The sequence below is a fragment of the Centropristis striata genome, chromosome 3 (assembly GCF_030273125.1).
Source record: "Centropristis striata isolate RG_2023a ecotype Rhode Island chromosome 3, C.striata_1.0, whole genome shotgun sequence".
Taxonomy (NCBI): domain Eukaryota; kingdom Metazoa; phylum Chordata; class Actinopteri; order Perciformes; family Serranidae; genus Centropristis; species Centropristis striata.
Window position 1 is genome coordinate 7,219,436 of NC_081519.1, and position 12,933 is coordinate 7,232,368.

At 36.3% G+C, this 12,933-nt stretch overlaps 2 protein-coding genes across 2 annotated transcripts; one reads left to right on the forward strand and one right to left on the reverse strand.

The window, feature by feature from the left end:
• Nucleotides 1–109: 109 nt before the first annotated feature.
• On the reverse strand, nucleotides 110–5,228 carry rpusd4 (RNA pseudouridine synthase D4). Its single transcript, XM_059328369.1, has 6 exons — nucleotides 4,670–5,228; nucleotides 3,553–3,760; nucleotides 3,339–3,432; nucleotides 2,262–2,412; nucleotides 1,488–1,585; nucleotides 110–497 (listed from the first exon to the last, which is right to left on the reverse strand). Exons 1-6 carry the CDS (start codon nucleotides 5,121–5,123, stop codon nucleotides 306–308), a joined length of 1,197 nt encoding a protein of 398 aa, XP_059184352.1. The 5' UTR covers nucleotides 5,124–5,228; the 3' UTR covers nucleotides 110–305.
• Nucleotides 5,229–5,891: 663 nt separating this feature from the next.
• Nucleotides 5,892–12,844, forward strand: LOC131968440 (WD repeat-containing protein 82-like). The gene is made up of 9 exons (XM_059329322.1): nucleotides 5,892–6,294; nucleotides 7,073–7,173; nucleotides 7,304–7,370; nucleotides 8,662–8,761; nucleotides 9,692–9,808; nucleotides 9,921–10,076; nucleotides 11,444–11,513; nucleotides 11,601–11,743; nucleotides 12,481–12,844. Exons 1-9 carry the CDS (start codon nucleotides 6,134–6,136, stop codon nucleotides 12,511–12,513), a joined length of 948 nt encoding a protein of 315 aa, XP_059185305.1. The 5' UTR covers nucleotides 5,892–6,133; the 3' UTR covers nucleotides 12,514–12,844.
• Nucleotides 12,845–12,933: the final 89 nt, after the last annotated feature.

Consider the following 12,933-nt stretch of genomic DNA (forward strand, 5'->3'; position numbering starts at 1 on the left):
CTTTTTAAAAAAAAAAAAAAGACTTCACCAACTATCATAGCCTAGTGGTGCCTCCCATGAGATATGTACATTTGGATTTACTCCATTGACAGAAATAGTTGTGATACAGTTTTGCTTCATTTGTTTATTACTAAAAATGAGTTGTATAGCACTGTACAGTCATTTTCCGTTTGATAATTTTACATAACCTCGCAAATCCTGCTTGGTACTATGGCACACATTACACAGTTTTCCTCCACATTTCAGTCCAGACGTCTTCCACAACCTGCTGCATTTAGACATCACTTGGATGGCAGAGGTGTTTTTTAATCGTCCTCAAAAGTTAATTTCAGTCGATTTATCGTTTGCATGAAGTATTTGGGCACGGGAGAGGACGCACTGATGTCGACTTGATCTCTTCCGGGCAGCGTCAGCTTTCGAGCGAGCACATGAAGAGGAAGATGCCGGACCTTGCTCTGTTCCAGTCCGAGCTTTCCCAGCACGCGCTCTGGTAATATCTGTGCATCAAAATGAACAAGTTTGTGAGCCATTATAGAAGAAGCACATATGTAGTGAGAGAAACTGAGCTCTGGAAGAAGTCTCAGTCCTCATTTATTCTGTAGTTTGAAATAATTCACTGAATCCAGAATTACATGACATCAAAAGCTACTTTTAACTACTTTTTTTTTTATTCAGTGATTTTGGAAGTACAGAATTATGATGAATGTAGATTCAGAGTGACATAAAAGTCGTGTAAATTCTGAGACTGAGGGCATGTTGAAAAAAATAAATCTTATTGTTTCTGATTTATGGCCACATATTAAAGTGGCCCCAAAAATCGGATTAATAATAATACATTTTATTTATAGGCGCGTTTCTTAGCACTCAAAGTCACCGTACAGTGTCACAAATTTACAAAAAACAACTTATAAATAGTAATTGTAAAAGCGAACAGAATGGGGATGTAATCTGTGATTTTCATGTACAATATGCCAGTTTAAACAGACGTTTCTGCATGATCCGTGATGTTCACACGACTATAAAAAAAATCAGCTTAGAGTCATTTACCTGCAGTCTGAACAAAGACTGAATTAAAGCCAGATCCATCAGATTCAACATTTAGAGTGGTACAATAAACCATCTAATCAAAATGTTTGTTTGCTAGCAGGAGATAAAAATAAAAGCTTACATAAACTATGTAGGGGGTAAACTGGAAACAGCCTAAGCTCGTTGCTGGCAGGAGGGTTGGCTTTAAAAGGACAATAAAACTTTATTGGACACTAAGTACTCATGAACGGTTCAAGAAACTGCAGGGAATGATCAAAATACAGCTTTAACAGCGGATATGCTTCAGTTTGTCTTCAACAACATGGAGATCATAAAGCAGCGGATGATGTGCCGCTCTGCTTCAGGGGAATTGTTACTTGTTAGTGGTGTGCCGCTAATGTTCTGCTGCTATTCTGCACATATGAACATGATTTCTGAACTGCACTGTAAACACATCTTACCTGGGGAGCCAGTTTGTTCCAATCGGAATATTTGTGGTCACCAAGAATGGGGCATGCCAGAGCAAGTGCCATGTGGACTCTCATCTGGTGCTTCACCTCTGTGGACACAAGAAAGACGACGGGTAGAAACAAGCATTTTAAGGTGCTTTTTTATAAGCTTCTCAAGCACCTTACAGCTGTAGTAAATTACATTTTTATAAGCAGTACTCACCCTTAACTAGTACAATTTCAAGATAACTTTCATGCCATAAAAATTACTTTTTTCCTGCATTGTCAGAGGTTTTTATTCAATTACACGTTTAGCACTGAGCTCATAGTTGGTGATGGAGTTTTACTGGATTATATTATGAAGTGTTTCTTAAATTCTGGCTACCCTTATGTATACAAAAAGGGAGGAAAAAATAGAAACACTCAATATAATGTAGTAACGTACAACATATATATAACTATCATAAACAGAATTAAATTCACCCAGTCCTGACTCAATCGAGCAGTCATCTTCATTTAGTGTGACGGGCAAAAGCAATAAGCCTCTCTCTGACTTAATATATTTCTCATTTAAATAAACTATTGAGTCAGATTGTGATTTATTATTATTTTCTAAAATCACAATCTTAAAAAAAAATAGTTTCAAACACTTTAAATTCAAGTATTCAAGTATACTAAGAGTATTTTCAAGGATTGCCAGCACCCATAAGAACCCTGCTTCGTTAAAATTAACGTACCAATTGTTTTCCCCTATGATTTAAAAGAAAGCACCAGTCTGTTTCTTACCGCTCAGGGGCTGGAGCTCCACGAGGCTGCAGCCACAGCTGCTGTCCACGACTCTGTACTTGGTGACTGCAGGCTGGGCCTGTCGATGGCCGCGGACTTTGGTCACACCGTCGCCCGTCTCATTCATCTTGAAAAGAGGACTTAGAGCCATCTGAAATACAAATAAATAAATAAAAAGGTTCATGTTCACACCAAAATTCTTTCTTATTTCAATCATTGACTGGTAACTGTAAATATTCAATATACAGTATAAAACCCATACTTTTTTCAGATAATACTTTATTATTACTACTTTATTGCCCCAGAAGGGCAATTCTGTTTTACAGTCAGTCTGTCCATAGTATGAAAATATATATTTAAAAAAAAAAAAACAGTAAAAGAAATATATTAAAAAAACTATTACATTGTCACATCAACAACATTGTCACATCAACAACAACCACAACTGGTGACCGTACAGCAGAGCGGGATGTGGAATGATTCTCTGATTATACTGCATTTTGTGCTTTAAGCAGCTTTATGGTGGTGCGGAACGGTATGTCTTCCGAATCGGCACATAATACTGACAACCTGAGGGCATGATTGCAAATTCACTGCCAAGTATGTGATTGGTTTTTACTCTTAACTGCAGCAACAAATTATCACATTTGGAATTTAATAATCTTTCAGTTTGATTAACAAACTGTCTAACACAGGGCAGTCCGTGGCCTAGAGGTTAAGAATCGGGCTTGTAACTGGAGAGTTGCCGGTTCGAATCCTGGTACTGAGAGGTCTAAGACTGACTGACTCCCCGGGCGAAGTAATGTGCTGCCCACTGCTCCTTGCATAGTGTGTTCACTTGTGTGTAAAAAAAAAAAGGATAATGTAAATTGTTGTCAAAATTGTGGCAATGGAAAACCTTCTGTACTTTTTGGACAATGATATGCATTTATGGGTAGAATTTTGGAAATTCGTTTCTAAGTGCTTTCAAGTATTAACTTGGCCTTAGGTACTTGACCCCATAATGGGATTAATAAAGTAATCTTCTTCTTCTAACAAGTAATTATTACTGTGTGAAAACCACAGAAGAATAGACACCTTGTAGTGTGGCCGAGAGCCTTTGACCTCCCTCTCTATGATGGGGATGTCAATCGTTCCTTTAGATGGAACAGGTACGCCCACTACGATGACCCTGAGGAGGAAAAGTGAATATGTGAATAACTGACAAACATGCAAATAGAAGTATTATGTGGTGTGACAATATTTAAGTCTGTTGTGACTCGTCTTCTTGTGCCCCCTTGCTGTATCTTACCAGTACTTCCTCTGCACCTGGTTGTATTTGTTGAGATTGAGTATGTGCTCCACGACTTCTTCCGTCCGTGCCAGCAGCAGAGCTCCCGCTGTTTCCTTCTCCAGCTTCAGACACGGAAACAGCTGAGAGTCAGACTTGACCTTCGTCCCGTCCATCAGTTTGGCGAGAACGGGAAGCACAGAGGAGATGGATGTGACCCCACGGTCCTCTGAGAGAAACAGCCACAAATGTACATGTATTCCGGTCCAGATACTCCAACGTCAGCATAAGTCAACAAACACTGCTGTTCAAAAGTTAGGGATCAGCTGCCACAAAAGCTTGACTCCATATAGTCATATTGATGAGAAGACTATATATTTTTTTGAGAAGTCTTTCAGGCTTCTAAGTTAAAACCTATACCAAAACCCAAACTGCAGCTGTATTAACATTATTGAAATGGCAGCTATCCAAAGAAATGTAGGTTTGCAGTTATTTTATTAAATTCCCATTAATCTTTTGATTATGTTGGAAAATAGAGTCCAAAACACAAATGTATTTGATATACACACAAAGGGCTGTTAAATTAGAATAATTCAGAATGTTAAAAGGCCATTTTTTAAATAAACAATTCATACTTTGTCATTTATTCAAACAAACATGTTATTATTTGCTGGTGGTTCCAGTTTATCAGATGTGTACAGTTGCTGTTTTTTTGTGTTGTATTTCATTTTAAGATCAATGTCCGAGTTGTGTACGTGGTAAAACAAGAAATTCGGCATCTTAGGTCTCAGAACTTGCGATAGCCATCTCTCCATATATCTTTATTTAATCATTTAATCGGGGAAATAATTCTGATTAATTGGTCAGGATAATGATCACTTCCCATAGAGCAAAAACAAGAAATGTGGGAAATGATGTCATTTATGGTGCTGGACCCCGACAATTTGTGGCATTATACCTTAAAAAATATTCTTCTGTCAGTCTCTTCAACTAACTGAATAATCAAGTATTAGTTTCAGGTCTAAATTATTATTGCATTTTCATGCTTTTTTTCTGATCACATCCCTTCACATTTGTAACACAGACTCTCTATTACTGTACTAATGAATTTTGAGTATTTAATCTCCTGTTGGTTTACCTCTGACAGGGACCCCGTACGGTTTGTTGATGACGACCACATCTTTGTCCTGGTACAGTACGCCTCTGTTCAGGTGTTTGGCCAGCACGTTAGGATGAACATGTTGCAGCTGCATGGTGAACCGTTTCAGCTCTATCACCCTCTTCTCCTGGTCGGACAGCCGGGCTCCCTCCTCCTCCACCTCCACCTCCACCTCCACCCGGGGTTTCTTCTTCCCCTGCTGGAGCTTCGCCTTCTCCTGCCTGAGCTTCCTCGCCAGGTCGATGGCCATGAGCCGGGGCTTCTCTCCCGTGTCGGAGTCTGGAGCCTGTTGACCGGCGGCGGCCTGGGTCCGGCTGAGGGACGGAGCTGCCTCCGACCACCGGCGGCAGTTTGTTGGCGGTCTGACCCGAGAGAAGACGGCGGTGAGACCGGACCTCCAGTCACCGCAGGCTATCCTCCTACAGCTGTTCATGGTGGCTTAGTTGGTCTGTAGGGATGAATGTTTTCACTTTAGCTCTGCGTCAAAAACTCCAGAGGACACATGCTCGCTGTTTCCGGCTTCCGACTTCCGGCACGCAACTCTACTTTCAGAATAAAAGACTGCAAACTTTATTTTACGAGAAAAAAAATCAACTGTTTTTGAAATATATCATTATAATAACTAATAAACGTCGATATGGTACAAGACAAAACAGTAATACTACAGTTCAACATGAACTAACGTAAAAAAATAAATAATAATAATAATAATAATAATAATAATAATAATAATAATAATAAAAAATTGGGAGCAAAGTTTTAGTGGCTTTTATTTCTTTTAATTTTTTCGAGTTATTAGTTTGATATAAGCCTTAAGCTCAATTTATTTTTAAAAAAAAATTTACATTACAAAAATGCTAGCAAAATCCTTTCATATTGTGCTGAGTCTTAGAAAATTAGGCCTATATATAAACCTTACATGATATATACTATACATATATCATGTAAGGTTTTAAAGAAACTCCTCTATATACCAAAAATATAATTTGCGAGGCTTCACATTGTTTCCAGCATAAACAAAAACATTGTAGCTATATATTTTTAATATGCATACAGCAACAATTTCCTGTGGTGGTGTGTCGTATTTCCCCTTTCTGATAATAGGTGTGCTCGTTTCTATCTCCAGAACTGCCCGTTCAGTTGGAGCCACTGAATGTAATGGTGATTGATAAACCCCGCCCACCTGGTAGATAATGAGTACAAACCGAACGCATCGTTGTCTCGTCAAGTAGCTCAATGGCTACTGACGTTGTAAATAACACACATCGTTTGGTTTTATTTCTATTTTATCTGAAAATATGAGAATGCATTTCTCACCTGGGCGGTGACACGATATTTCTCATGCATTGCTCGACCAGAAATGACTGGCAGGCTTCATTAAATCAGAGGGAGGGGGCCACATTTCGGTTTAACACAGTATTTGTAGTGTAAAAAGCTGCAGAGATGAAGATCACAGACAGCGTGTTACGAAGTTTCAGGGTCGCCAGAACATATCGAGAAAACTCCGAGAAAATCAACTGTGTGGACTTCAGCCCAAATGGCGAAAATGCAATATCAAGCAGCGACGACGACTGCATCGTGTTATATGACCTGCTGGAGGGGAAGTAAGTGGCATATAATGATACATTCATAAACACATTGTAACTGTGTACGCATGTATACCCCAAATATTTGAAAATATGTATGAATCCCCATATCTAACCTGTATATCGTCACACTGTTAAAATAATCGCCTTAGTAATTTTTTTGTCAAAATTGGGTTTTTTTTTTTGCCTATATCATCTCCTCATAACGCGTCAAGTAAAAAAAAAAGTCAAAATAAAATGTGACTTAGGCAATTTTTTTAACATGCCTTTGTGACTTAAGCAAGATATGGTAACACTTTATTTTGAAGGTGTCTACATAAGAGTGACATGCGCGTGTCATAAACATGACATGGGATGTGTCATGAACATTAATGACACTTTTCAAGTAACATTAATGCTCATGATATTTGTCATGTCATGTTTCTGACAGGCTTGTGTGACTCTTATGTAGACACCTTCAAAATAAAGTGTTACCATATCTTGCTTAAGTCACAAAGGCATGTTCAAAAAATTGCCTAAGTCATTTATTTCTCTTAAGTTACATAATTTACACACAGTGTTATTACTATGCCAATAGCCATCCTTTGTTACATCCTTTTTGAGTGAAATGATCAATAAATGTCAGATGTTACACTTTTGGTGAAGTTTTTTGTGTTTCCTGCAAAACTTGATAAAATGAGTTAGGCGATTATTTTAACAGGGTGACGATATGTATCTGCAAAGTGTCTGGATCACTGCAGTGCAGGATGTTTATCAGCTGATCAGATGAAGGTTTAAGTATTTTGTCCTTCCTCAGACCCAACGGGACCCTGTTCAGTAAGAAGTACGGAGTGGACCTGATCCGCTACACACATTCAGACACACAGACAGTGATCTACAGCTCCAACAAACTAGACGGTAATAACTCAGTACTGACAGTCAGCTGTTGGCACAAAGCACCAAACACACAGTAGAAGCTAAACTATAGTACACATATATGTGCTGTGATATGTTTTGGAAAGTAAAATATTGATTTTGTGTCTTGTAGATACCATCCGGTACCTGTCACTCATTAACAACCAGTACATCAGGTATTTCCCAGGTCACACTGCAAGGTGGGTAAAAAAATGGATAGAAAGGTAAAAAATATGGTTTTCTGTATAAGCGTGTGAATAAAGAGGCGTCTGTCCAATCACAAAAGTATGAATATAAAGTAAAAGTGGTAAAAGTACCATCAAAGTGTATTCACATCAGGGGTGCAACTAACAAATATTTCCATAATCAATTTATCTGACAATTATTTATTCAATTCATTTATAATCAGAAAAGTTAAAAATAGTCATCATCATTTTCTGTCACTCAGTGTCTTTTCTTTAGTCAAACCAACTGTATTAAGCTGAAAAACAGTATCGTTTTCTGTAATATACATGCTGTCCTCGACCAAAGAAATTCCTTGTCCACTAACACTCATATGACTTTGTCAATAAATCGGTTAATTTCATTGACAGATCTGTAAATCTGAATTTATCCGCAAAGAATCAAGCAAAAGCTCTACTTAAACCAGAAATGTGATCATAAGGTTCTTAGAAGTAAGTCATTTAGAATGAAAAATAAAACAGACAAGGAAAAGCAGCCAATCACCATATTTGATAAGCCCGAACAAGAAAATATTTTGACTTTAAATATTAAATGAAGTGTTTATCAAAATAGTTGCGGATTAATTTGGAAAAATATCTAATTGTGATTATTTTGACTGATGTTGCCATTGTGATATGGTAATTTTTCAACATTATTCTCATTTTCAATGTAGATTTATTAAAATGATCATGGTGAGATTTTTTTTTGTGTGTGTGAGGATCTGTATAAAACAAACTGTCTGTAGAATAAGATTAAGCGGGGGCATCTCTGCAGCACCACAACACTTCATTCAGGATGGTATTTCGACTCATATTTTGCCTTATAAAAATATTTCACCTCCTGCGTTCTGGACAATGCACTATTACATATCATGATTTCAATATCATTTTAAGTACTTGCAGCCCTACAAAGAAAGTCATATTGTTAAAATGCACTTGTGAACAGCTAGCAGTTATCCAGGTAACCACAGGCATCATTACTTTGTCTTTTCTTACTTTCTAGAGTAGAATAGCCTTTATTGTCATTGTATATATACACAACGAAAATTGGAGTGCAACTCCCATTGGTGCAAGATAAGAAACTCAAAATATATATATACATACACGAAAAAAAAAGAAAATAAAAATATAATAAATAAATAAAATAAAACAAAATAGACTTTTTACTTTTTACATGGGCTGTGCTTAAAAATGTGTCCTCAGTAATTTCTATAAAATGATGGTTTATTACTTAAATTAAAGTTTCTTCCTTTCTTTCTCTTTGTTTTAGAGTCATTGCTCTCTCCATGTCTCCGGTGGATGATACGTTTATCTCGGGCTCACTGGACAAAACGATCCGGATCTGGGATCTGCGAGCACCAAACTGTCAAGTGAGTAGTTAGGCTGGAAAATGACACTTCCTCTGCTCTCTGTAATCAGTTACTCAGACGTATAATTACTGCTACAGCTGGTGCTGCTTTAGATCAGGGTTTATAAGCACATATTTTATGTCCAACATGTTTTATCCTCTAAAATGTACTGCTTTCTATTTTTACTTTTATTACTCTTTTTTTTAATTTCTTAATTAATTTTATTACTTTCGGGTTTTTGATTTTCATTTGTTGTTGTAATTGTAATTTTATTTCATAGCACTTGGTAAAGAACGGTATCCATAAAGTGTATTATAATGTTTCCAGATTACAGCACATACAGGTGCTTCTCAATAAATTAGAATATCATAGAAAAGTTTATTATTTGTCAGTAATTCAATTAAGTGGGGAAAACACATTATATAGATCCATTACACACCTTGTAGTTATAATGATTATGGCTTACATTTAATGAAGACCTAAAATTCAGTGTCTCAAAAAAAATTGATTATTACAAAAGACCAATTTTAAAAGTATGTTTGATATGGAAATGTTGGCCTCTGTAAAATATGTCCAATCTCTATGCATTCAATACTTGGTTGGGGCCGTTTGACTTAAGCTACTAGAAATGGACTTTACCATGATGTTCTAATAATGAGATGCACCTGTAGTTTGCATCTTTTAATAAGTAGTTGTCCTGTCACCACTGGGTGTCACCAGACCTGCTGTAGGATCCACTGCTTCACTCGGCTCGGTCCTCCCAGTTAAAACAGACTAAATTACACTAAATTGAAGGGAGACATTAACAATGTAAGACAGAAACCGCACTCATTAATCAGGAAGGATGAAATATAGTGGTAGCAGTTTTGAAATATCTCTATCAAAATCCAGACTTCTGTTCCAACTTTTCACTTTTTTCTTTGGGTTTATTTGTGCGTGTTTGTGTTTCAGGGTTTGACTAACCCTCTGGGGAAGCCGGTCTGTTCCTTTGACCCTGACGGGCTGATATTTGCTGCGGGGGTGGAATCACAGGCCATTAAACTATACGACCTGCGGGCTTTTGACAAGGTGAGATGCAAAATGTGTCAGCAGTTCAGTTTCAATTTGACCTTCACACACCTGCTTTATTGTTTTCTCTGTTGCATTGCATTCATAATACATTTAAAATCCCTGTGTAAAGGGTCCCTTTGCCTCCTTTGAGACGAGGTTTAATCGTGTCTGTGACTGGACCGGACTGAAATTCAGTTACGACGGGAAACAGATTCTCATCTCCACCAACGGAGGGATGATCCGAGTCCTGAACGCTTTCAGTGGAGCTGTGCTGCACACGTTTTCTGTAAGAGACACAGTAATCAAATCACATTTTTAATTGATGAAACAGTTACCAGCAGTTAGTGTTACCATTTATTATGTGAATTAACTGTGTTTGATTACCGCATTTTAAAATATTTCCAGTAAATACAGCACATAAGCTGTATAAAAGACAATGTTGTTTCTTTATCTGCAATGTGAACAAAGTGCCACATGGTGCCATCTTTAACGTTAATGCACATTTGATTTGGTTTTCATATATTTACATGAGGCATTAACTATATTATTATTTTAATATTCGTGCAACCAAAAACGTGCAAATAGCTCAGTGAAAGATATATAAAAAACACAAATATAGAGATACACAAAAATATATATTAATAATGAATTCCATTGCAGAAATGTATTTATATAATGTGCATAAAATGTATGTATATGTATATGTCTTATTTTTTTTATATTCTTCATTCTGGCTTCTATATCTTTGTGTCTGTATCTTGAGCTGCTGTGACAACTAAATTTCCCCACTGCGGGATGAATAAAGTCATATCTTATCTTATGTTATCTTAAATAAAATGGGCAAAAGGGCAAATTGTCCCCAAATTAAAGATGTAAAACACAATAAAGGGGGAAAATTTTTATGTATTATTATTATGTATTATTATTATGTAATTTTCCAACATTGGAGGGAAAAATCACAAAAGTTGTCCGTGCAAAATTTAAAAATAATTTCTACCTTGATAATGCTGCTAATGTTATTTGGTGGTGTGGTTTTCAATATAAAACTTTGTGTATGTATATTAGTACTTTTGACCATTTTACCAGCACAATTTCATAATACTGAAATAATATTGGCAACTGAAAATTCTGGTCACTATAATGGTAAGACATTTTCATATCTACAGTTGAAACCAGAAGTTTACATACACTATATAAAAAGACACATGCTTTTTTTCTGACTGTCTGACATGAAATCAGACAATCACTTTTCCTGTTTTAGGTCTGTTAGGATTACCAAAATGATTTCTATTTGCTAAATGCCAGAATAATGAGAGAAGGATTTTTTTAGACAATTTTTTATTACTTTCTTCAAAGTCACAAGTTTACTTTGAAGTTTACTTTACTCTGACTTTGAAGAAAGTAATACAATTGTAAATAAAATAAAATAAAATAATGAAAAAATAGAATTGTCTAAAAAAAATCCTTCTCTCATTATTCTGGCAGTTAGCAAATAGAAATAATTTTGGTAATCCTAACGGACCTAAAACAGGAAAAGTGAGAAAAGTGAGAAAAAAAGCATATGTGTCTTTTTATATAGTGTATGTAAACTTCTGGTTTCAACTGTAGATATGAAAATGATTATTTGAAGGTGTTTCCTTTTCTTTTTTTTAGGGCTACAACAACAGTAAAGGCATCTCCCTGGAGGCCTGTTTCACTCCCGACTCTAAGTTTGTCATGATTGGTAAGAAAAAACACATCAGTTTTAATATTTTGCTCTCTTCCTGTAAGATCTCTGTTGTAGCTGTGTATAATGTGTGTTGCTGTGCAGGCTCAGAGGACGGGAGAGTCCACGTTTGGAGCACTGAGAGTGGGATGAAGGTGGCCGTGCTGGATGGGAAACATCCAGGACCCATCAACACGCTGCAGTTCAACCCCAGATACATGACGTTTGCCAGCGCCTGCACCAACATGGTGAGATTAAACTTTTCACATCCGTCTCTCCAAGGTTATTATAGTTAACTAAAACTAACGAAATAACGAAAACTAGAATTGAAAAAACATTTTCGTTAACTGAAATAAAAATAAAAACTAGAGTTTAAAAAAAAAAACGATAACTAACTTAAACTGTATTGTATGGTTACAAAGCTAACTAAAATTAGAGTGAAAATGTCCTTAGTTTTTGTTTTTGTCAACTTTTTAAATTCATAATTCAGTGTTTCTATTTGAACATGCAACACATGGTGAATATGTTTACTGAGACTAGGATGTCTACACCGAACCAAAATTCAAAACACCCGTAACTGTAAGAGTTAATAACCTTATTGGGGCTGAGATGGATAAACCAAAGGAAATAAAGGCAAAATTTATTATGACCTCTTTCAATCTGGCATCCAAAACATAGCCCATTACCAAAAAACTAAAACTAACACTAAAACTAATAAAAACTAAACTAAAACTAAGCATTTTCAAAAAATAAAAACTAAACTAAAACTAGAAAACTCACTGTAAAGGGTTAGGGTTAGGGTTAGGGTTACAAACTAACTGAATTTGAAGACAAAAATTCACAACGAAATTAAAACTAAAACTGATGAAAAATCCAAAACTATTATAACCTTGCGTCTCTCACGTGCAGTCGCTGCTGCTGTGGCTGTACAAACTGCTGTGAACTGAGCACTCTGTTGCGATTTCTCTTTCTGCTCCCTTTATAGAAGTTCTGGCTCCCGTGTCTTGACGAGTCATAGAGGGACGTTGCCAAAGTGAGTCCTCGTTGTGAAACACGTCGTGATGTAAGAGGATGTGCTGGGCTGACTTCCTCTGCAGGATGAGAGCCTCAGAGTCTGAACGTTTTAAACTTTTTTACCTCCAGTATTTTCACTTTTAAAGGTTTGATGCTGCTCCGACTGAACATACCTCCTGTTAAAGTTTTTCTTCTTTTACCCCACATCAGGAATATTTCATTCAGTTTGCATTTTAACCATGTTTTTACCTTTTTATGTGAAATTCAATGACTAAATAATTGGTCTGTTTATTGTTTAATTATTTGATATTAAAGTGTTTTGTATTAAAAAATAAGAGCTTCTGTTTGTTTTTTTCTTTTTTGACCTCCTTAGTATAAATAAATCTTAATGTGTAGTTCTACAACTTGAACTAATGATTATTTT